Source organism: Micropterus salmoides, unplaced genomic scaffold (genome assembly GCF_014851395.1).
Source record: "Micropterus salmoides isolate LMB-PRFRI ecotype aquatic unplaced genomic scaffold, ASM1485139v1 Ms_hic_scaffold_1, whole genome shotgun sequence".
NCBI classification, from domain to species: Eukaryota; Metazoa; Chordata; class Actinopteri; order Centrarchiformes; family Centrarchidae; genus Micropterus; species Micropterus salmoides.
In genome coordinates, this window is record NW_024040040.1 from 6,680,433 (window position 1) to 6,702,527 (window position 22,095).

The following is a 22,095-nucleotide window of genomic DNA, read 5'->3' on the forward strand; positions in this document are numbered from 1 at the left end:
TAATTAGGCCCACATACCCTGTAGTTTGCCTGTCTGTTGGTAATAAGGTCATTTTCAAATAAAACCACATCATATTTATTAATTAAGGCAGAAGTCACTTTCATCTACTCTGATATCTCCCGCCATTAACTTCATTAATTACGTAAGCTTTTCTGTATCACCTGACTATTGCTTTAAGAAACAGAATTATCAACCTACCTGTTAAAACTGTGTGGAAAAGGGGAAAGCAAGGGCTGGGGTGGGCAAAGTTTTTAAGACCAAACCTTTCAGAGCCTACAGGTTAAATCCTTGAGTATGTCCTCGAGTATTTCGTAAACCTGCACTGCAAAGCACCATATCTGTAGTCCTTAGTTAAAGACAACCATAAAAAACAACTATAATAGCATTTTATTAAAGCTCTAGGCTCAGTGACTTGACACAGTTTCTACATATTTTATATTTATGGTTTTCATGCTTTACATGTAGAGCTCATGCATTAGGCCCCACAGTCTTTTACAGGGCAAATCAATGACGTAGTGCATGAACCCATCAGAACTGCAGAAGCTCACCAACATATGGACAGGGAGGATCAACATACAGAGGGCCATCTTTTAAAACTGATCCATTCACTTCTCCTCAAAGTCCATGAAAAACATGAATCGTTTCCCTTTTCGAAAAAGTGCATATCCTGTGGAAATATTATCAGCATCCAAAAACTGTGAGAGGCCGAGCATGGAGCCAGGTACACTGAGACGGGAACAGGTCTGCACGTGCTCAAAGTTAAGACATGTTTTCAGCAATTAAACAGAAGCGGAAGGATACACATTCAAATATATTAAGAAAATAACTCAACCTACATCAGAAGTAAGTTAGTTCAATGTGCCCAATGTGTGTTTGAGGCTTTACATCCAGAGGACGGCGGCAGCAAAACAAAGAGTTTAGAAAATTAAAAACATATTTGAAAGTTAAAATGTACATTTGGTTTATAGAAAACAGGTGATTTGGGATTATGTCTTGTTTGGTTTGAAAGAGTTGAACATCACACGTCACACACCGTCACAAACACTTTGTAGAGGCAGATTACAGTAATAAAAACAAACATTTGAATTTGTGGAAAACAACAGTGAAAATAAAAATGTAAAAAGTTGATGCTGACATCATCTTTGGTGAGCTTTTACTGGTGGTAAATGTGACTGAAGTGTTAACTGCAGCAACGCTAGCAGGGTCTGGGTTCTGGGATTTGGGTTTACTGTAGTTGCTGAATATGCAGGAGAGATTCACGTGCATAAGGGTTAGTTACCCTAATCTGGTGCAGCGGGGATCATATTGGGAGAGATGTTTGAAATTAACAAATTACCGGACGAAATCATTTGAATCAGCAAAGTGATTCATAATTCACCTCTCTCTGGCTGCAAGTGACGTATGATTGTATTTAATTGTAATTAAAAGTCCAAGCTTGTCTTTCAAAGTACAGTCACAATTTCTGTTGGTATTTGGATCTCAGTAGCCACCGTTTGTGCCTCTCAAGTATTACCATTACATTCAAATCACAATTCATCCGGGTATCCTTTTCTCAAAAAAAAAAAAAAAATCCAGCAATCTTTGATAAACCCAAAAGGTAATTTTAAAACAATTACCGCTGTTCTGAAAGTATAACCACCTGAAAGAAAAAATATTCTGCCCTAAGCACAATTAAACGTTTTTTTTTTTTGTTTGTTTCCCAAGTTTTGACTCTATTTCCAAATGAAAATCCTTTTTGAATTTGCACATTAACTAAAATAAAAAATGTATTATCACTTACTTTGGTACACGCAGTGGTGTAGTTGGTATACTACACTGTGTTCTAAACATCAACATGTAAGACTACTACATGTAGAACTATCATTATAAATGTATACCGTAAACACGCTTCTTTCCAATATTTTATACTTTCATTGAAAAACTCTGATGTATTGGCAACACACAGGGCTAGGGTCTCAGTAGCTTCCTTTAAACCAGCTTAATGCGACATTGATAATCATGTCATTACCGTCACTTTAAATGAGACTAGGTAACTTTTAAAAGGACACAATCTTCATGTTATGAACGAAAACTGAACCCTTAAGCAATAAAATAACCCTTGTCCAATCCAATACCACTCAACACTCTGGGGTTTTGCCTCTACAGCCTGACTGTACTTGGTCAGGTCTGACCAAGTGTCTAAAGGTGGCAAACTTGCTGAGTCAGTGCGCTACTAATACATTTTAGTATTTACCATCATCTCATAATTGTCACTTGTAGCTACAATAGCTTCTGCTCGGCAAGAGTTACGTAATTCAGGGGACGTCAAGTTTGAACTTCATGGGACTTAGCAAGGTGAAGTCAGAAGGTTAATTTGAAACTGGGACAACAGCGTTCTTGCTGACATCAGCAACACTTCAACGCAGCTTTACACCTGAGCATGAGTGTTCGTGAAACTTGAATGACACTGATTGGCCATGCTTATTAATAGTCCTGCCACAGATAACGGATTTTTTTTTTTCTTTTCATTTATGTGTCAGAGCATTTGATTCATTGATTGCTGTCGGGATGTAAAAAGAATTTCAACAAATCTAACAAAAATGCTTCTGAAAGAAATTGCATACCCCAACTTTAAGTATTTCAGTCATTTTACCCTAAAACTAAGAGGAAATATCCAAGTGAACTTAAGGTTGCTGTCAAAGAACCGCAACAGAGCAGATAAACATCCGTTACCAAACTGCAGAAGGACATCCTCAAGTTATCACAACACTGATGATTTGAGATCACAATACTGAACATGATAACAAACCTTTTACTGTAGATTTCCTACTGTATGAATTTGGTATAATCATACATGCAAAATGAATTTATCACTATTCTTACTGTACAGAAACACCTGCCATGGTAACTAACAATGCTGTACACAAGTTTCCATTCCCAACGTCTCCTTTTACATTTGTCCTTTGTATAAAGTTGCATAACTGATTTAATAATCTTTTTTTCAATGTGTAGTGCTGGTTGAGAGTAGCATGAGGCTATAAAAAAATAAGGAGGAACGTTAAAGCCATGGATTCTGACATCTGGATTAGGTGCGTCTTTCCTCCCGGTAACACACAGTCCACTCCGCGACAATCCAGAGGGAAACGTTTCCACCACTGAAACTGACCGAAACGGTTTCAGAAAGGAAAGCGTGCAGGTTGACACGTTTTCTGTCAAAAGACCCCCACCAACAGCATCACCAGCCCAGCGCTAACTCAGGTGGGGAGTGCAAACTGGTCCTGCTCAATAGGTTTCTTAACCCAGGCGCCCAGTCCGGCTTTGTGGAAGGCTCTGAAGAGCGCCTGCTTGGTGCTGTGGTACTCCACCGCCGCCTGCTTGGCCTCGTGGTAGCTGCTGGGCCTCACGGTTCTGATCCGCAGGGTGGAGGAGAGCTACGGGACATGGACAGACGTTAGACAGACCACAACCTTTTCTTATCTGTAAGCTTATATGACATATTGGCCATCGTTAGCTACGCGGAGACAGCTACAGTTGTGTAATTTTATCTATAAGGTCCTCTTATGCTTCCTTAGCTTTGCGGCCAGTATTCACACCTGGTCCTGCAGGCTACTGCTTTTTAAAAATTCCCAGGACGACTTGGACACACCTGTGTGAGTGCTTTGTTTTATGTTTTGTATATTGTTGTCCTTGGTTTTAAAGGAGACCTATTATGTTTTCCCACATTTTATGACTTATGTTACAATGTTGGATGTTCATGTTAAACATGTCTAAATTTACAACTAAATTTAGACCCTGGTCCCTTCGGTGGAAACGCAGTGAGTTCCTCCAAAAGGCTCCTAGTTCAGGGGTATAGTTCCTTTGGTAGAAACGCGGCTTTATACGTTTATAGAAGGAACCCCAGTATTTTCTAACACATACTGCAAGTACTGTATATCAGATCTGGCGCCTTTTCATGCAGTATTTTGGCGGACATGTAGTGCATCTGATCTGGTCACACAGCTGCTCCTCACTGCCACCACAACATTTGAAACAGTCGCAAACCTCAACTGTGCACTTAGGTCCGTGGAACCACACGATTGGCTTAATATGTTTCCTGGCTCGATTGGTTTTCTTGTAGGAAGGGTGGGATATGTGCATACACCCGCCATCCTTGCTGTTACAGGCTTTCCCCATAGATTTCTATTCAGGAATATTTAAGTGGCGTGCCTTTTTCCCTTAAACAGTCTCTACTACGCACTCGCAACTGTTCAACACCCGCTTGCTTGTCAACTTGACTTTGAAGAGATCCACACAGGAGAAGAGTTTGGATAGAGATTTCCTGCCTCACAGTGACGGTAGGACTAGCTGTCGTTCTGTATGAGTCTGTACCATTTAATCTGCGCATAATCTGTACCTTCATGATGACATGCCCACAGAGAACAAAACAACAGTAGGCTACAGGGTGTCAGTACACAGAGTGTGTTACCTTGCTGTGCAGGCGCATCCAGCGGCTGTAGAGAGCGTGTTTACAGAGCCTGGAGGCTCGACCCAGATCGTCTTTCCCTGTGGTGGCATTGATCACCTCTAGGCCTTGGTCTCCCACTGTCCAGTTCACACTGAAGTTGGGTGCTTTTCCAGGCTGACGAGCCTCTGCGTTACTTATTCCTGTAGAACATGGGAACACGGCAGGGTTTCAGCTCACAGTAGACGAGAAGAGAACGCCAAATCCATTTTATAAAACAGACCATTAAAAAAAAGCTACCGTCGAGAATGATATTCTGCTGAACTTGTATATCGTGCATAGATCAAATAGGACAATTTTAGATTGCGTTATGTAATTCAAAAGATTTAAAAGGACATGGAAAGGTATTTCTGAGCCGTAATCTCTTAAATGTTGAAAAATCATGTTTCAATACTTGTTCGGTGAATCATTTAATACAGTGAACTGAGGGAAAAAAAGGAAACTATTGTGAATTTCCTGACCTTCCCACAGAATTTACACAATGTTGTCTGCCTGAAATCAAACCCTCAAACTCCCCTGATATTCTATAACACCCATGAGAAGTGAACAGAGTGTACAGATGCCCTGGTATACTTGAAAATGCCCGATCTGTCAGGTGACAGATCATTTGTAAAAGTGCAGTCTGTTTCTCACCACTGAGCAGCGGTCTGTTCAAGCTGAAGGACTGCGGCAGGTCCTCGATCTCAGTAATCCTCTGATACATGGCTCTGGAGAGGTGGTCGGCGTGGTACAAGCTGCCCAGAATGATGCTGGAGAAGTAGATGGGCTCAGTGAAGTAGCTCATCAAAGAGCCTTGTAATCCAACCACATTCCACCTGAAGGGAGAAAGAACAAATGCTTTTATTCAATCAGGTGGATACCTATCCAGTTTGTCACCAAATGTACGGCTTAGGGCCAGAGACAAAGAGACAGCGGCGGTTAGAAGGAGTCTGAGCAAACATCCAAATCTACAAAAAAAAAAATCAACATTATTGTTCCAACTAATTCTCCTGAAAATACAAATCTGATTCCAGCTCAGAGGCGTCCTGAGGAGTTTGCGGCCTCCTGGAGATTCATCAAGAAGCCTAATCAAAGCTCGAGTGGCCTAATGACACCTGAGGACTGCAGCTGACAGACAGAAATGGAGTGATTGCAGCGTGGCACAGAGATAATTCAGCCTCTTTACACATGCAGATAATCATCAGGATTCCTGCTGGCCCGCTCAAAAACACCCGCCGACACCTCAAGTGCGTCTTTAGGGCTGAGTTTAATATTCTGAAAAGGAAAACCACAGTATGTATTACAGATTATAGGTAATGTTGATTCATTTACTCACGCTGTATACTCATATTTTTTCCATTACAAAGACATTTTAAAGCTAAAGCCGAGGGCAACGTTTCAGTGTAAACACACACCCCCCTTAGTGAAAACATTATGTATTCGCCCTTTTACTTTACTGGGCACTACTGGATCCCATGCCAAATTTAGGTGGCGTAAATGGCACTCTCTCTTGTAAAGTCTTTGTGTACTAACAGGAGGGCACAAGGGGGCGCTTGAGCTCCCCTTAAAATGGGCTGAGCTCCGCCTAATCACCGCCTGAATATTTCCTGTGTTACTGTATAAATAATTGTAATTGTAGTAATAATTGCATACAACCTCAACTGACTCCGTGTTTTGACTGGTTGCTCAAAACTCATAGGTCATGAGAGAAGATTAGACTTTTACGGAGAGCAGCAGTGAAACAAAGAAAGTAAGAAAATCTCATTGACATTTGTAAAAATGTAAATAACTACAAATACAGCCTTGGAACAGTATGTTGTATGTTTCACTCTATATGTTTAGATCAGGATATTTTTTTAGTGGCCTTTAACAGACACTATTTCCCACGAGCCCAAAGACCGCAGCAGGTTAAACATTGTGATTCAACAGAAGAGGTGAGTCCATGAGTAAGTCGTGGTTTAGTTCAGACACGAGTGTAATAACAGCAGGACAGAGAGGGTTGAAAGGTTTTAGACAGAAAGAGAGCGCTTTAGAAGAGAGTGTGCACTTTGCTAAAGTACTGTACTTAAGTACAAATTAGAGGTAGTTGTCCTTTACTTGAGTATTTTTTTCATGCCACTTTCTAATTCTACTTCACTACATCTCTGGCCAACCATCCACACTTCTCCGTTTTAGTTTACAAACGGAGAATTAAAACGAATACGATCTCCGTCCAGACCAGCGTTTTAGCTGCGTATCAGAGTTGATCTCCGTCTAGATTAAAACGACTGAAAACGCACTTTTATTGGCCTTTCAGGTACACTGGGCATGTGCGAGCCATTGTAAACATGAAGCAGACGGTCTATTCCGTAGTTACAGAAGATTTGGCGAAAGAATAAAGAAATGCAGACGAAGAATCAGACCAGATTTTTGTTTTTGCATGCACCAATAGCGAGCTGGGACTGTTACTGAATGTAACACGGGAGTGTGGCGGCGGAAAACAGACTGGGAGTTGTTGCAAAGTAAACAGCGACATGCACAGTACAAGTGTAGGCAGATAGGCCTAAGTGTCATTTGCACGTACACAATATTTTAATAAAAATACCAACTCAAAAACTGCTGTGCATGACTTATAAGAACCAATCAGAGAGCCGAGCGTGAGCGTCTGCGTCATCGTTTCTAAAGTCATCCGTTTTTGCCCATCTTCACTAAAACTCCCTCCGGAGTTTTGAAATGCAAAATGGGGTCGGCAGCATTTCTAAACTTCTACGTTTTAGGTCTTCGTTTTTGTCGTTTTAGTCTGGATGGGAGGTGCAAACGTAGCAAAAGGTCTCAGTAGTGTGGATGGGGCAAAATAAGATTTTCACACACAAAACATATGAAGATGTTACTACCCAACAGTTTATACAAGTACAACTTGTACATTTGCTGACTGACAGAAATTTAATTGGCAAATATTTGATAATCGTTTAAGTCATTTTTCATGTAAAAACATTTCCAGCTTCACAAATGTAAAGATTTGCTGCTTTTCCTTTTGAATATTTTATGAATTTTTTCATAATTTTGAAGTTTGGACTGACGAAAACAAGCATTGTGAAGTTGTCACTTTGGGCTCTGGTCATTTGTGACAACATTTCTCACTATTTTCAATACTTTTACAATCAATTAATGGAGAAAAATGATTAACAGATTAATTTATAATGAATTACATAATGAATAAATTTGTCTTAACAGTTATTTGTCTGTAACAGTGTGTGTGAACCATAGACTGTATAAAAAAAGGTGTGAACAGGAAGTGAATTAACACGTACCTGGCGATCTTATCGCTGCAGGACATGGTGAGCAACCTCTCACCCTGAAGAACCCCGTCCCACGTCTGAATGGTGTTACTGGAGCGCACTGGGATTGTTCCTTCACCAGACTCAATTTTAGTGCGGAGCTGCCCGCGGGCCTTTCTGTTCGGGTGTCTATCTCCCTGATCTGAGACATAAAAGCAAGGTCAGACACTTTGAAGATCTTATAGTGAACTATACATTTTCACGAAAAAAACCCCAAAAAACAATCATTAAAGTCTTAATCAGGGTCGTATTGAACAGACTTTCTTTAATTGTTCGTCCGCTCACCCTCCACTCCAGCTTCATGAGGAGAGAAGATGCGGGCGTCTCCACAGGGGGAGGTACTGATGTACAGGTGGAACTGGACGTTTTCTTTCAGTCTGAAGCCTTGTCTGTTGTCACACCTGGTAAATATGGATTTCTGCTGCTCCTCTTCGTGGTTACTGCAGACCCAGATGTGAATACATAAGACATTATACCACACAGGATGCTACGGAAAGTTTCTGATTGGTTGGCCTTTAAACTGGACATCAGAATGGCTCACCCAGTTCAAGGAAAAAAGACTTTCTTTAACTGGATGGAAGACATTTTAATTCTCCAAGTATCTGAATTGACAAGTTTAGAATTTATCTATAAAAGTTCTCCTCTCCTGATGTGTAAATGTTATTTTGATGAATGGTCGGGTCTTAACTGTTGGTCAAGACCCCTGGGCGTCGCTTGTTAACACCCAGGCTACAACTTTGGCGTTGTTGATGCACGTGTAGGGTTCCTTGGGCAAGCTGGCAACACTAATATGCAACATCTGGTTAGACTTTCTAAATAAAACGTGTGGTTAACGATGTGGAACATCATGATGCTACAGGGCTTCCTCTGCAGTTCGTTGAACTATGACGATTGACCTATGCTATGACCATTCGTCCATATGTGACGACTTGGGAGTGAGAACGTGTTGCAAGGACACAGCGTGGGTGTTTAAAGGACATGAGAAGACAAACGATTGCAGACATCAGCTCTCTGCTTTGCTGTGACTCACCTGAGGAAATGCTCCAGTTGGGAGTACAGGTACCTGATGAGCGACCGACGAGCCACAATCTCAGCATGGCAGTCATTGAGGGCCAAACCTCTATCGCTCATGTATTCACCATTGATGCACTTTGTCCCTGTGGATACGCAGATGACCTCAGCCTCCTTCACATCAGTACCTGTAAAAGAAAGTACAAAGACATAAGTCTAAAGATGGACACTGATTTGTCGTCATCGTACACTAACTGCCATACAGTGACCCAAAGATGAGTGACCTTTAAAGCTGGGGTAGGCAGTTTATTTCAGCTAATGCACATGTGCAGAAATCTTATGACTCACAACTTAAATCAACAAAATAATCCTTTTATCGTGGTTGTTCCTCAAATTTTACCATGCAGAAAACCCATTTGTCTTAAAAGATGTACAGAAAACCAAAGCATTTTGTTTTAACCTTTTCAGAAATCAAAAGGGAACAGACTATGGGAAACATTACAAGGAAAAAGCTTTATTAGTCTGTCTTTAGCGAGAGAAACAGTTTTTTGACTCTCATCGCTGAGGTTTCAACTCAAAGAGAAATTGAAGACTGACAGAATGTGTTTATCATCTCCTTATATAAGTGCAAGAAAACCTGAGGTCAGAGCTGGTTAGGCTTTGATATTTTACATAAAAACACATCACGATAACAGCTCAAGAATAAGTGCAGCTGAATCAGGCCCCTTCTGAAACAAACAAGGCTGCGACACATTTTGTGCAGAACAGGTACCGTAAACATCTTTAATCACTTGACTCTGTGTAAATGCTCAGCTGCAGTGTTCATGTATCCAATCCCCTTAGAAGAGCTTCTAAAATATTCATGGAAGTGGTTCAACTGTTTGACTAAAAAAATAATTTTTTTTACCTGTTGTCATGACGACGCCTGCCAATACTTTCCGTCGAGCATGCGGAGATGTGAAGTTTTCCGTCAGCTCGCTGAACTTGTCAACCACCAGACGAGAGACGGCATCTGCCAGCACCTGAGGTGGAGCATTGAAAAAATAATGACAGATAGATTACAAAAAGGTACAACAGCTTTAACAAAGAAACCCAGACCGAAAACGCCGGCCAGTCTCTTCTCGTCTGATTTTATGTAACACAAACACCAAAAAGTGTGATAAAAAGCAAGTGCAAGCTCTTCTTATCCACGCTGAAACTATTACTGATTATTTCAATTAGGAATGCTACACTGGTGTGAATGACAGGCAGGGATCTTAGCAGTTTAAAACTGTCGAATGCTTTGCTTCACTGACTGCTCTGCAAGTGAAGCAGAGTGACTTGGAAAGGCTGGTATAATGAACAGCAGTGTTTGAATAGCACTCAGAGGGTGATGGTAATTAAGATAGCAGCTTTGTTATCAGTGTGCAGGGATTACAGGCAGGGATTAGTTTATGTGTAAATAGATTTCCCAACGCATTGAACTTGTCTCTCCTGAAGCTGTCTCCATCTTCAGTCAGACACGGTCAGGTTGGTCATAATGATTTGTGGACGGGTCTTTAGGCGACAGAGATCTAACAAGCACGTGTTTGCAGCATGCGAGCAAACAGGCGAGACTACCTGCCTTTGACCTGCCTTTCTCTTATAATGCTGATTTTGAAATGGCTCACTTGTGCTTTTTTGTTATCACAAGCTGTAATGTTACGGGACTTTGGACTAAATTATTGTTATTGTACCTTGCTTTCAGGAAAACATAAAAACATTTCTTTCCTATTAATAAAAAAAGCTCTGCTCTTGCATGCCTGCTGTCAGCTAACGTTAGTACCGTTACATCAAAGAGAGCAAGACATGACAGTGAGACGATGGCTCAACAATATATATCCAATCTAAGCAGTACTAAGTACAGACCGATCCCCGTCTAAGCAAACTAATGGAAGCAATACTCCCATCAACAAAAGCCCCAACTACGGCTCCCACAGCCAGTTATGATGTTACAATAACTTCTAAAATTTAGCATTTTGGCTCCTAATAACATCTTTGCACGATAGCACACCAGAAAGCTCCTCACATAGAGGCGGCAACCAGCTGATACAAGATGTGGCCTGAGGGAACACAATTAGCAGCTGGTACAGCTGTAAGGCTTGGTGGAAATTAAAATCCCTTAGACCCACAAACCAACAAATCAATTCACAAGTACTACCTGTTATATAGAAGGTGGTACCATCAAATCAATTCAGGTTTATTTATATATTAGGGGTGGGAATCACCAGAGGCCCCACGATACAATATTATCACGATACTTATGTCATGATACGATATTATTATTACGATTTTAACACATATTGCAATTTCTTACCTTTTTCCAACTTCAAATTGTGTCCCCAAAGGAAAACTCTTTTTCTATTGGACTGAAAAAGCAACTGATTATATTATTATAGTACCAAAAAGTAAAGTTCTCATGTACAATTTATATAATAAAAGATCGAGACTTGACGTCCATGTATCGATACAATATTGCCACGGAAAATATCGCGATACTATGCAGTATTGATTTTTCCCCCCACCACTATTATATGTTATCTCATTGTACTTTTCATATAGCGCAGATCTCAGACCATACTCTTGTTCTTGCGACAGGGGCAAGAAAAAGCTCCTATTTAACAGGCAGAAACCTCCAGAACCAGAACCTAGACTCAGGCCCCTAAGGGTTTGGTTTAGAGAGAGAGGGGGAACCCTGCCTCTTTCCCAAAGCATGCTGATGGATGGAAAGATGGAGGCCTACTGTAGTTTCTGAGATGATAAATTCTAATAAAAACTGATTTTTTTTTTTTAATGGTGATAGTGTAGGACATGGGTCCACTTTTTCTTCTTGTAGTTTTATATGTATTATATGACTCCAGTCTGCCAGAAAGAATAAAGCGCGTGCCTGACAGAAAGAGTTCAGTGTGTTTATAGACATAGGGTGACAGAAGATCCAGGAAAAACATAAATGCCATATTAAATGGGACACAGCAATGAAAAGCCATAACTTACCAGAGGTCCAGATGAGGTACTGGGGCTTTTTGAATAAAATAATTTTGTACCATGTTCTTGATAATTTACATAAATCAAGTAATTGTAACCACACAATACTGACATTCATCAGTCCCCGTTTACTTTTCATATACTGCTACTAACTATAAACTGCTTCCATATGGCTGACACATACATAATGATCTTTGCATTGTTTATTTTTAACTTAGAGCAGAGAGACTAATTGTGAGCAGAACAAAGTTGCTGGTGCCAATTCATCAAGTAACACTCCTACAGTCTCATCATTATCATTATTTTCTTACTGTGATAATATTTTTTAATAAGTGAAAACTGTGAGGCAAACATCAAACTTTACCTTCCACCATGCTTACCTGTGGCAGGTGAAGCTGCAGCCCTTCTCTGGGTATAGGCTGTCTTGACGGATCCTGGTCCAGCTGCATGTTAAACAGAGCAGACAGAGCAGCCTGGGCAGCCCGAGCCTTGGCCAGCTTCTTGTTCCGTCCAGAACCCTGGAACTTCTGACCATCTACCGTCACCGACATAACAAAGTTCTTGGCATGGCTCTCCCCGCTCTCCGACACAAAGTCATACTTGAGGCCCGGCCGCAACTCATTGAGGATCATGACGGGATTCTTGCCGCTTGCAGGGGAGAAGAAGGTGGAGGAGGCTTGAGGTAAGGGGGCCTGGACCTGGTTTGGCAGAGGGGAGGGTAGCAACGGGTACTCTATTCCCAGTGAGCTGAAGGAACCATTACTGTTGGAGGCAAGGTAAAAGGGGTCATCTACAGGAGTGGATGTCTCAAAGGCATTAAAGAGCATGTCCGGAAAGTCAGCCTGGTCTGAGGTGAAGTCCGTGTGAACAGACAGAGTCCGGCCCATGGCCATGTGGGCTTCAGACGCGTTGGGGAACTGGACGAAAGAGCGCAGGGCCTTCTCTGCTGCGTTTAGCTTGGCCTTCTTCTTGGTTGGACCCGAACCCTCGAAGAGCTGCCCGTTGACCTCCACAGTCATCACAAAGACGGGCGCATGGACCGGCCCGGTCTGAGAGAGCAGTTTGTACTGCAGCCCGGGCTTGATCTCATTCAGCTGCATCAGGGCATTCTTAGGCAGAACCGGCCCCGGGACTTTCTTACGCTTCTTGGGCTTGTACTTGGAATGTGTGTGCCCATTATTGCCCTCCTCTAAGGGACGTTTCCTCCCACCCCCAGCACTCCCATTGGGGAGTTGAGCAGCCTCAGTTGCAACCCCCTCTTTGGAGAAGAGGTTGTCCAAGTTCCGATTTTCCTTAACATCTGTGCTGCATGAACCTGCGGTGCCCAGAAAGAGTAACTTACAATGCCTTCGTTGCAGGATCTTGTAAATGTAAAATTTAGAGATTCCTTTATCTCTCTTTGCAACCGAACAAGTGATGTGTGTTCCTTAATCAATACTTATGTGGTGACATTATAAAAATATATATATAGACAGTATATTACATTTGAACAAGTGTATTCTAAAACACAATCTGTGTACAGATTTTGATTTAAGCCACGACAGCTGACAACATTTAAAACTTCCCTGAGCAAAGTAAAGCATGACATTAGGATGAAATCACTGTATTAATGTCAAGAATTTGTTGCAGTATCACGCCAAATTTAGCAAATTACAGGACAAACTGTGTATATACAAAGAAGTCTTTCAAAGCTAAATCCTTCTTAAATTCCTTTCTCTTCTGTTTGTTGGGAACACATATCACCAGGCCCTGTTAACAAAGCCGATGGAACTTAATGTAAATTTCCATTTATAACATCCTCCAACAAAAGCTCGATAGGTTACTCCTTTCGGTGCTCAGGACAGAAACAATCCTATAAAATGCAGCTTTAGTGGGGTTGTGGGGAAAGAGTGGGGTGCAAAAAAGGGTGTCAACGTTTCCCAAAATAATTCTGTATTTTAATTGAGGCTGAAGGAAAATACCAGAGAAATGATATTAACTTTTAGCATTAGATGGCCACTTCAGACATAAAACCAGAAGCTACAGTGCATTATAATAAAAATTGGTTATTATTACAAAAACAGTAGTTCATGTTTAATATTTGTCAAAATAAACCAGCCACAGCTCAGGCACTGGAGTGTTTTAAACAAATAGACCTACAGTATTTCATTTGAGACAATAATGTGCCAACTGTAGGGACAGGTTCCCATAACCAGTTCAACGGATCTGTTGGATCTGATTCCAGGTTGGTAAAATACAGATTTGTTAAGCTCCGCTGCCAATGAATCCCGTATCAAAACCTTCATTCACAATCTCTCTTTGACAGTCTCTGGTCTCTTTTGCCTCTTTCTGACATTACAGGCAAAGACAAACATGATGTACTAAAAGTTCCAAAGTGCGGACCAAAACCAAACAACCGTGAAATGCAGTATTTGAGGGAGGGTACTCATAAAAAAAGGAGGTAACAACAGCTCCCTGTTTAAAAATGTATCTTTTGTCCATCATGTTAAAGTAAGAACCTGTGGCCTTTTTGATAACTTGAGAAGGACGAGTGCTCGGACTCATCCTACTGGCGGTGTTACACAATATTCTGTTGATATTCAGTTCATATTTGCTGAACGATAAAGTAGACGAACATTTCTCCTCTGTTGTTTTTACTCCTGCTGCTGTAGTACAACCCGCTAACACTAAGATGTCTTCATTCCCGACCAAACAAAGAACGTAGAAAGATTTGATAAGGGATTAGAAAGGGTTTGGGTTCGATTAGCAGATTCTGAAGTGGATTCAGTTTTCAGCCAACTGTCTGTTATTATAAGCCAAGTTTAGCTTTTACACTTCATATTGGACAACATAATCACTTCCTCTGTAACAAAAATGTACAGTGCTGTGGACAGAGTTGAGTTCGGCATTCAGTCACAGCCAGTTGACTACTGTAGGCAAAGTAAATAACAAGCATGCAAGAGGGGGACATGAAATATGGAAAAACACAATAGCAGATAATGCCCCGAGCAACAAGAGGAGGAGAGTGATTATAGGTCTGTTGGGGAAGAGGGAACACATTGTTATTGTTACTCCACTGAAACAGCCAGTATGAAGCTCGGCAAGCAAAAACATCCACTAGAAGCAGAAACAGAAATTCTCTTCATTAAAGTGCGGGAGAAGTAAATCTATCGGGCATGTCCTATTAGAAGGTCAATACCAAATGTGTTGCCTGGTGTCGGATACAGTTTTTTTATTTATCAAAAAGCCCTTGAACAACCTTGAGTACGTCCATCATCAGCCTTTGACCAACTCTGCCTACACTGTCAGGCATAATCCATGTTCTCCCGACTGGTTTCACTTTGGCTTACACAGAGCAGGGACAGGATTACTGCTGTCTGAACACAAATTCGTGTGTGTAAAGAAGCTCCATCAGTTAGTGTTGGGGCAAAGCATCAGCAGGCCGAATCATCGTGCAAAACTGGCTATCTAGCACGCACACGGGCTCCTTTCAGTCTACCTTGACAAACAGCTAGATTCGCTCACTCCCGAAAATGAAATGTCACCTCAGTCTGATGTTTGATCACATCACTTCTGCAAATACACAGTCAAGTTATCAAACCATGCGTCCTTTCCCTGTGAATAAACCATCAGCTTTTAGAACCAAATACAGGCACGTGAATGGTGTCAGATGAAAGGAAAGCTTTGTGTTAACTCTAAAACCTTGCCTATCATGGGTCAGGTGGTTTAAGGGCTGAAATAGACCTGCGTTCCAAATCCAGAGGTGGCTCTCAGGGGGCTTTAGGGAGCTTTTTTGTAAAGAGTAAGGGGACAAGCTTAGAAAAACGCCATCAAAATAGACTGAAATCTCCCAGTAGATACACCCTGGCCCTGGGATTAAGCTCTGATCCTGCCTCCTGAGTCCTTTTTCAAGGACAATCCTAGCGTAATACATTTTAATACTATTTAAGCTCAAGATTCAGTATTTCTTTTACCAATAAACATGCATCTCATACACAACCTGGACATTACTGGGGGTCCAGTATCATTTTCAGACATAGAATAAGTTTATACAAAATTAATCTATTTGTAGCTGAAGGGCAGTTTTGGCAAATACTTAAGAAAAGTTACATATTGATGTTTTGACTCGAAATGGAAATATTGACTCACTCATGCTTTCTACTTCGTCCCCCTCTATGGTGAGCAGCCTCTGTTGGTTTCGTAGTAGCCGAGCTCCCGCTCGACCTGAAAGAAACACACAAAGTTGACTTTCATCAAGGAAATGACAATTTACAGCAAATGGTTATGCAGTTAGATTTGCTCTTTGAAGGAATCACAGCAACGGTGTGGATTCTGCTGGGAAAGTTAATGCCACCTCATTAAACACAGTTAAAGTTGTGAAGGTGGAGGGAGCGCCAGCAAACAGCTTCAGAATTTATTACTATAGCATCAGGTTTTAATTGCCGCAATGTACATCTGCATGAATATATCTGGATGATCAAGCCAGTGATTATGCAGCATGAATGGAGCAGCTGATGCCAATCAACAAATCCAAGCGTTCATGCTTCATTTGTTTGATTGCTGTTTTTAACATAGACACCAGTATAGTCCCTTTGGGCCAAACTGGAATCCTCAATAACTAATGGATTTATTACCAGGAAAGTTTTGTAGAGAGATTCATGGTACACAGACAGTGAATCCTAATCAATAAAAAAACAACAACATAAAAATAAACTTGTAGGCTGTGAGTTATGTTTAATGCCACAGAAAATAAATTACTGCTTATGTAAATTTACTAAGGGGTCGTCTTCTTCTTCACAGCAGATTTAGCCCAGACTGTGGACAGCTAGCAAGCTAGCTAGCAGCTACAAGCCAGGCTAAATTCAACGTTACATAAACAGGGACTTTTTTATTTTCTGTGGCAGCAAACACAAAACACAGTTTTCACTAATTATTTTACTGCAACTCTACACACTTTGTGGCTGACTAAAGTAAAGCAGTTAACCCCCAGCAGGCAAAAGCACTGGAAAAAATGTGGTTATCCAGGGAAGGGCAACTGGACTTGGTTAAAAATGCTAGTGTTGTAGTACTAGAGTCTGGTCCTGGTCTTGAGACCCCTTTTTGATGGTCTCGTTCTCGTCTCAGACTCGGGATTTTATTTCAAGACCAGTCAAGAACATAACTTTGGGAATAAAAATAAATTGCTTTTGCATTGTCTGATTTATTTGTTATTTGTTATTTGCAACCAATAACTCCCCCCTTCACTAAGAAAGTGAATGTGGCTGACAGGAGAAGATGTGGGAGCAGGAGGATATGTCAGCAAAATCTTTGTAATAATATGTAGCTATTTAAACTATAAAGAATGAATCTGTCGAACTGCGTTCAGAAGAAATCACACACAATCTGTAAATTCTGCAGTGCAACCTTACGGAATATAACAAATGATTAATAAATGTTTGAGTTAATTGATTTGAATCAGAAACGAATTAGCTCTTAATTTTTCTATTAAGATATTTGTTATATTTCTTAATATTTTTTTTTTTTTATCATAATAGTTTTGAATATTCTACCTAAGATTTGTGAAGTGATCCACTGTAACAATAGTTTAAAACCACCAGTTTTAAAGAAATAATGATTAGACATTTATCGTGTTAATAATCGATATCGAATGATGTGACATTTTTTATCGTGATAACATTTTTGGCCATATCGCCCAGCTCTAGTGTTATGTCGACGGTAAACATGGAAAGAGAGCGTTGAATAAAGATGCTTAAGTTGATTTTAGCTCTTAGTGTTTGTATGTGGGTGTTTTAATAGGAATGTGGATCTTTTAGATCAATTTGAGAAGTGCTTGTAATCTCGTTCCACATTTTATTGTGTGTCATGTAATGTGGGGAACTGGTCTTGGTCTTGACTCAGTCTCGGTTTGGGTGGTCTTGACTACAACACTAGAAGATACTCAAAGACATTTCGTCCCCCAACCGAGAGACGTCTTCAGTTCTGACTGGTAGGGAAACTCTGCTATGTAAATGTCTGTGAGGTCATCTTAAAAACAACCCCAAAGAGGTTAAACATTTTACAGACTGGTCTATGTAATCAATAACATGATAACACACAAGACCACCACACCCAGTCCAAGAGATCTCACACAGTGGTGGGATTGGTCACCGATAACAATTAACTCACTTGGATTGCACGTTCTATCACTGCGCCAATCGGTCACATGATCAGCAGCACACACACCATAAAATCATTAGACTAACACAATGCCTACTTTTGGTAAGCTCAATCTGATCTATAACAGGAACAGAAAGAAGAAAATATTCAATATTTCTTTCATAGAGAGACCAATCAAAATCTTTTGCTAAAGTAGATAACTGATGTGTCTCAGGTAATAAAAGTTTCATGTGGATTAGTTTAATAGCAAAGTTACATCAAACAGTCTTTTAACCAAACCAGATTAAAACTTAATGTTTGAAAAGTTGAGAATTTCTTGCACTTTTCTGTAGCAAATGCTATCAAAGAAATCTGAAACAAGATCTGATGAAAAGACACTTCCTTTGTTGACATCTGGCTTTCATCATGCCATTATAGTCAGTGATTTCTTAGACATTTTGTTATGACAAATCTTTCATTGTCATCTTCCTGTTTGAACCAATCCATCCCCGCTCCCTCAACACCTCCTTTGCTCATATGTCACAAGTCATCACCAAGCATATTCTCCCTTTTAGCTAGCCCCCTCCACCTCCAACCGGCCCTAAGCTACTCCTGTCAGACAGAGGTACTCGTCTCTGAAGCTGATAAGAAACACTGAGCTGCCATTATTTCCTCCAGTCTAATCAGGAAACTGTCACTCAGCGTGTCATCCCTGGACATAAATAAACAAACCGCGGCCAGCAGAAATTACGTGATAATTGTTGTCGATTTACAGAGATGACAGGGGGGTTTCAACACCATTTCACTCCTCTGGTCAGAGGTGTGGTGCTGTAAGATTATGCGATAATCTAACTGTTTGAACAGCGTCAGTTTAAAGATCAACCCTGGTTTCTCCTCTTGGGTGGATGGGACAGACTGCAGCCTGACTATGCTCCAGTGATGATAACACAACATGATTTTTAAAGTGGTCATATTATGCTCATTTCAGGTTCATAAGTATATTTAGGGGTTGTACCAAAATAGGTTAAAGTGGTTTAATTTTTAAAAAACATACTGCACATTGCTGCAGCACCTCTCTGAACGCTCTGTTTTAGCTACAGAGTGAGGCATCTTATTTGTATAAAATCTTTGTTGGGGGTTGCACATGCGCAGTACCTAGGTAAGGACTACTAGCCAATCAGAAGCAGAGTAGGGCGGATCCTGACAAGCTGGTAGTGTGAACCAAAACAAAGCCCTTTCAGCCGATAACTGTGGCTTCGGTTTAGCCGTACATGTTTGAGCCCGAGGCTGATTCCAAAACACAGGCAGAGCAACCCGGACCAGCTTTGCAAACTGGTTTCAGAGTGGTGAGTTATTCATTTGTAAGAAATGTATCTTTCATACGTAAAGTTTTAACTGTGGACTGTCTCTACATCACGGTAACATCGTTATGTCTAATGACTGCGTGGAGGGTAGCTAATGGTTATTTGCCACACTAGCCGCTCAGCGAGCATTATGACTCGTGTTACAAAGTGATGCAGATAGTTTACGGAAGAAGACTACAATCGAGCTGGTTCAGGCAGTTCAGGAGCAGTGCTTTCTATGGGAGATGGTAACTCCCTTTGGGGTGGACTTTGGGCTTTTTTTTTTTACTATTACAAGCCCAAAAAATATATATAACACAACAAAAGAAAGGGAAAGGGAAAAAGACAAAGCATAACATGACTACTTTAAATTTCAGAAGGAAAACTAACCATGTTCCTTTATATAACCAAAGTGCACAGAATAATTGGCTTGAATACGGGGATTTGGAGAAAATGTCCAGTTTTTCAATTTTGATTCAAGTGGATATTTAAGTTAGTATTTAAGTAGTTGTGCGTTTCTGCCAAACAATGGCAGTGTACCATATAAGATGTGCTTTTAGAACGATCCATTAACGTGGACAAGTGGATCACACAAGGCTGAATTAAAAGGAGCAATGTTTTTACGAATAGGTCCCCATTTTCTTTGCATCTCCCTCATGGGAACATGGACCCACATAGGAGCATACATGTTCCTGTCAATGATCTTTATTCTACTAATGGGCAGTAGCAGTAATGACATCAAGACTTTTAGTCACTATTAGGAGTCAAGCTCCATAAACACTAGATCCTGTATTTCTCATATTCCAACTCCACAGTATCTCTCAGACCCTCCCAGTCTGATAAGCTCCCAGTCTTAAAACTCTACGCCATCTGTTGTAGTCTCCAAATCCAAACTGAGATTAGCCTAATGACATCACCCTGACATTATCAGGGTATTTTATTAGACTTAGAGAAGACATATAACTGTTCTCACAGCCTGAGTTATAGTAACCATGAGTGTAAACTGACTTTGACATGACTCAATGGAGTGCCCCTTTAAAGCTAGGGTATGAAACTAGCAAGGGATGATAGGCAGGTAGGTAGGCTCTCGTTTCAGGCCTGCGACAGCCACAGATACTGGACTTCTTTTTTGATTTATTGATTGCTGTGAGGATGTAAAGAGGCAAATGCTTCTGAAATATAGAACATTACCTACCCTAGCTTTAACAGGTCCCTGGAGGATATTTTAAAACCATTAACACTGCTTTCAGACTTTTCTCTTTTAGAACAACTGCAAATACATAAAACCAAATTGGTGTGAGCCAGTTTTACCAACACATGTTCACTCCCAACTCGTGACAAATGGACGCTTGGTGAAAACCCCTTGGTGTTGCTTTTTAACGCCCTGGGTACCACTTTAGCATCATTTTTCGACATGTAGGGCTCCACAGTCAAGTTACCAACAGTAAACATGCACCGTCTGGTTAGACTGTCGCAAATTGGTTTGGTTTAGGCACCGAAACTACTTGGTTAGGTTAAGGGTTAAAATAATGTTACATGACGTGATTACTTACGCAAGTTAAGTAACGTTACTTGTGTAATTTACGCAACTTATGTAACCTACGTAACTTCAATAAAAACAATCAATGTTGAGTTTTTGTTTCACACGGGAAACGAACACCGGTCTCCTGGGTGAAAGTCCAGTGTCTAGACCACCATCCACCTCCTTACTCTGACTTTTCAGTTAAATATCCAACACCTACCTTAAGCATTCAAAAATGACGCTACAGGCTTCCCCTAGCGCGCTGAACTATGATGCTAAGGGGCTCCCCAGGGCGTAACAAAATGACGCCAACGGGTCTTGACCATGCGTCCATGTGACAACTTGGGAGCTTGAACGGGTTAATTTTACTCAGCACTTAATGTTAAGACAGAAGTCAAGTCTCAGTTTTACCCATTCAGCCAGAACCAAATTTTTTGAGTTGCTTAACCTCAACCCATTAGCTAACTTCGTCAATACTTCATGGTGAGGAAACCTTCAGCAATATGTCATCAGGGTTGAGTTTCATGAAATTCTGTGACGCTAGGTTGTTTTTTGTCTGCATTTACATAAGTAGTTGGTTCACAATGTTTGTTATACTCAGCTACAAATGAGAAGATCTCAATTAGACCCAATGAAACGGCTAATCAGCTTTCCTCTGGAGGAAGTACAGAGTGAAACTCCACACCAGTGGGATTGACAGAAAAGGTTTCGGTCTGTATAGTCGCTCCTCTGTTGGCAGATATGGCCTCCTGCCCCGCTGCCACTCAGCTGAGTGGCTCCAACATTAGAAATGACAATGTTATCAGGCTTCTGTGGCTCTACTGTGTGAAACGGGTGGAAGGAGAAAAGGGCTTAGGTTGCCTTTCTTAAGATAATGGAAGAAGAAAATTAACTCAGAGAAAGTAAAATGTCAACAAATGTAGTTATCAGGAAGGGTTGTCACAGAAAAAGAAACTTTTGAGGGTTTGAAAATTGTATTATGCTCATTCAGCCTGAATGAGCCTGAATCACATATAGGTTACGATGACTTGTTATTATTTGCTTCAGGATCTGATTTATCTGATGCAGACTGTTTTATATGCACTGTTTCATACATACATACATACGGAGCATTATTTGTTGAGCAGTAATGCAAAGCGCCACCAACAAATTGGAACAAAAATGAAACTGGAAGATAAACAGCGGGCAGGATTTGAAAGCGGCATGTATATTAATGTATATTAAAGAAATCCGTGGCCTACCATCCATGTCGTATGTTTATCAGACAAGCAAGACAAAATAAATATAAATCTATTTAGGCTGCCTACTTCCACGCTCCGACACACT

General features: G+C 40.8%; 1 protein-coding gene across 2 annotated transcripts in view; it reads right to left on the reverse strand.

Annotated features, from left to right (window-relative positions):
- Positions 1-369: 369 nt before the first annotated feature.
- LOC119900583 (double-stranded RNA-specific editase 1-like) overlaps positions 370-22,095 on the reverse strand; it is a 69,412-nt gene continuing 47,686 nt past the window's right edge. For both annotated transcript variants that reach the window (XM_038715681.1, XM_038715674.1), the window contains 9 exons: positions 15,919-15,993; positions 12,171-13,105; positions 9,695-9,809; positions 8,807-8,975; positions 8,062-8,216; positions 7,750-7,918; positions 5,114-5,295; positions 4,445-4,623; positions 370-3,410 (listed from right to left, as the gene is read on the reverse strand). In XM_038715681.1, coding sequence (XP_038571609.1) covers positions 3,234-3,410; positions 4,445-4,623; positions 5,114-5,295; positions 7,750-7,918; positions 8,062-8,216; positions 8,807-8,975; positions 9,695-9,809; positions 12,171-13,105; positions 15,919-15,922 — 2,085 coding nt within the window. In that variant the 5' untranslated portion in view covers positions 15,923-15,993 and the 3' untranslated portion in view covers positions 370-3,233. The remainder of the gene's footprint in view (positions 3,411-4,444; positions 4,624-5,113; positions 5,296-7,749; positions 7,919-8,061; positions 8,217-8,806; positions 8,976-9,694; positions 9,810-12,170; positions 13,106-15,918; positions 15,994-22,095) is intronic.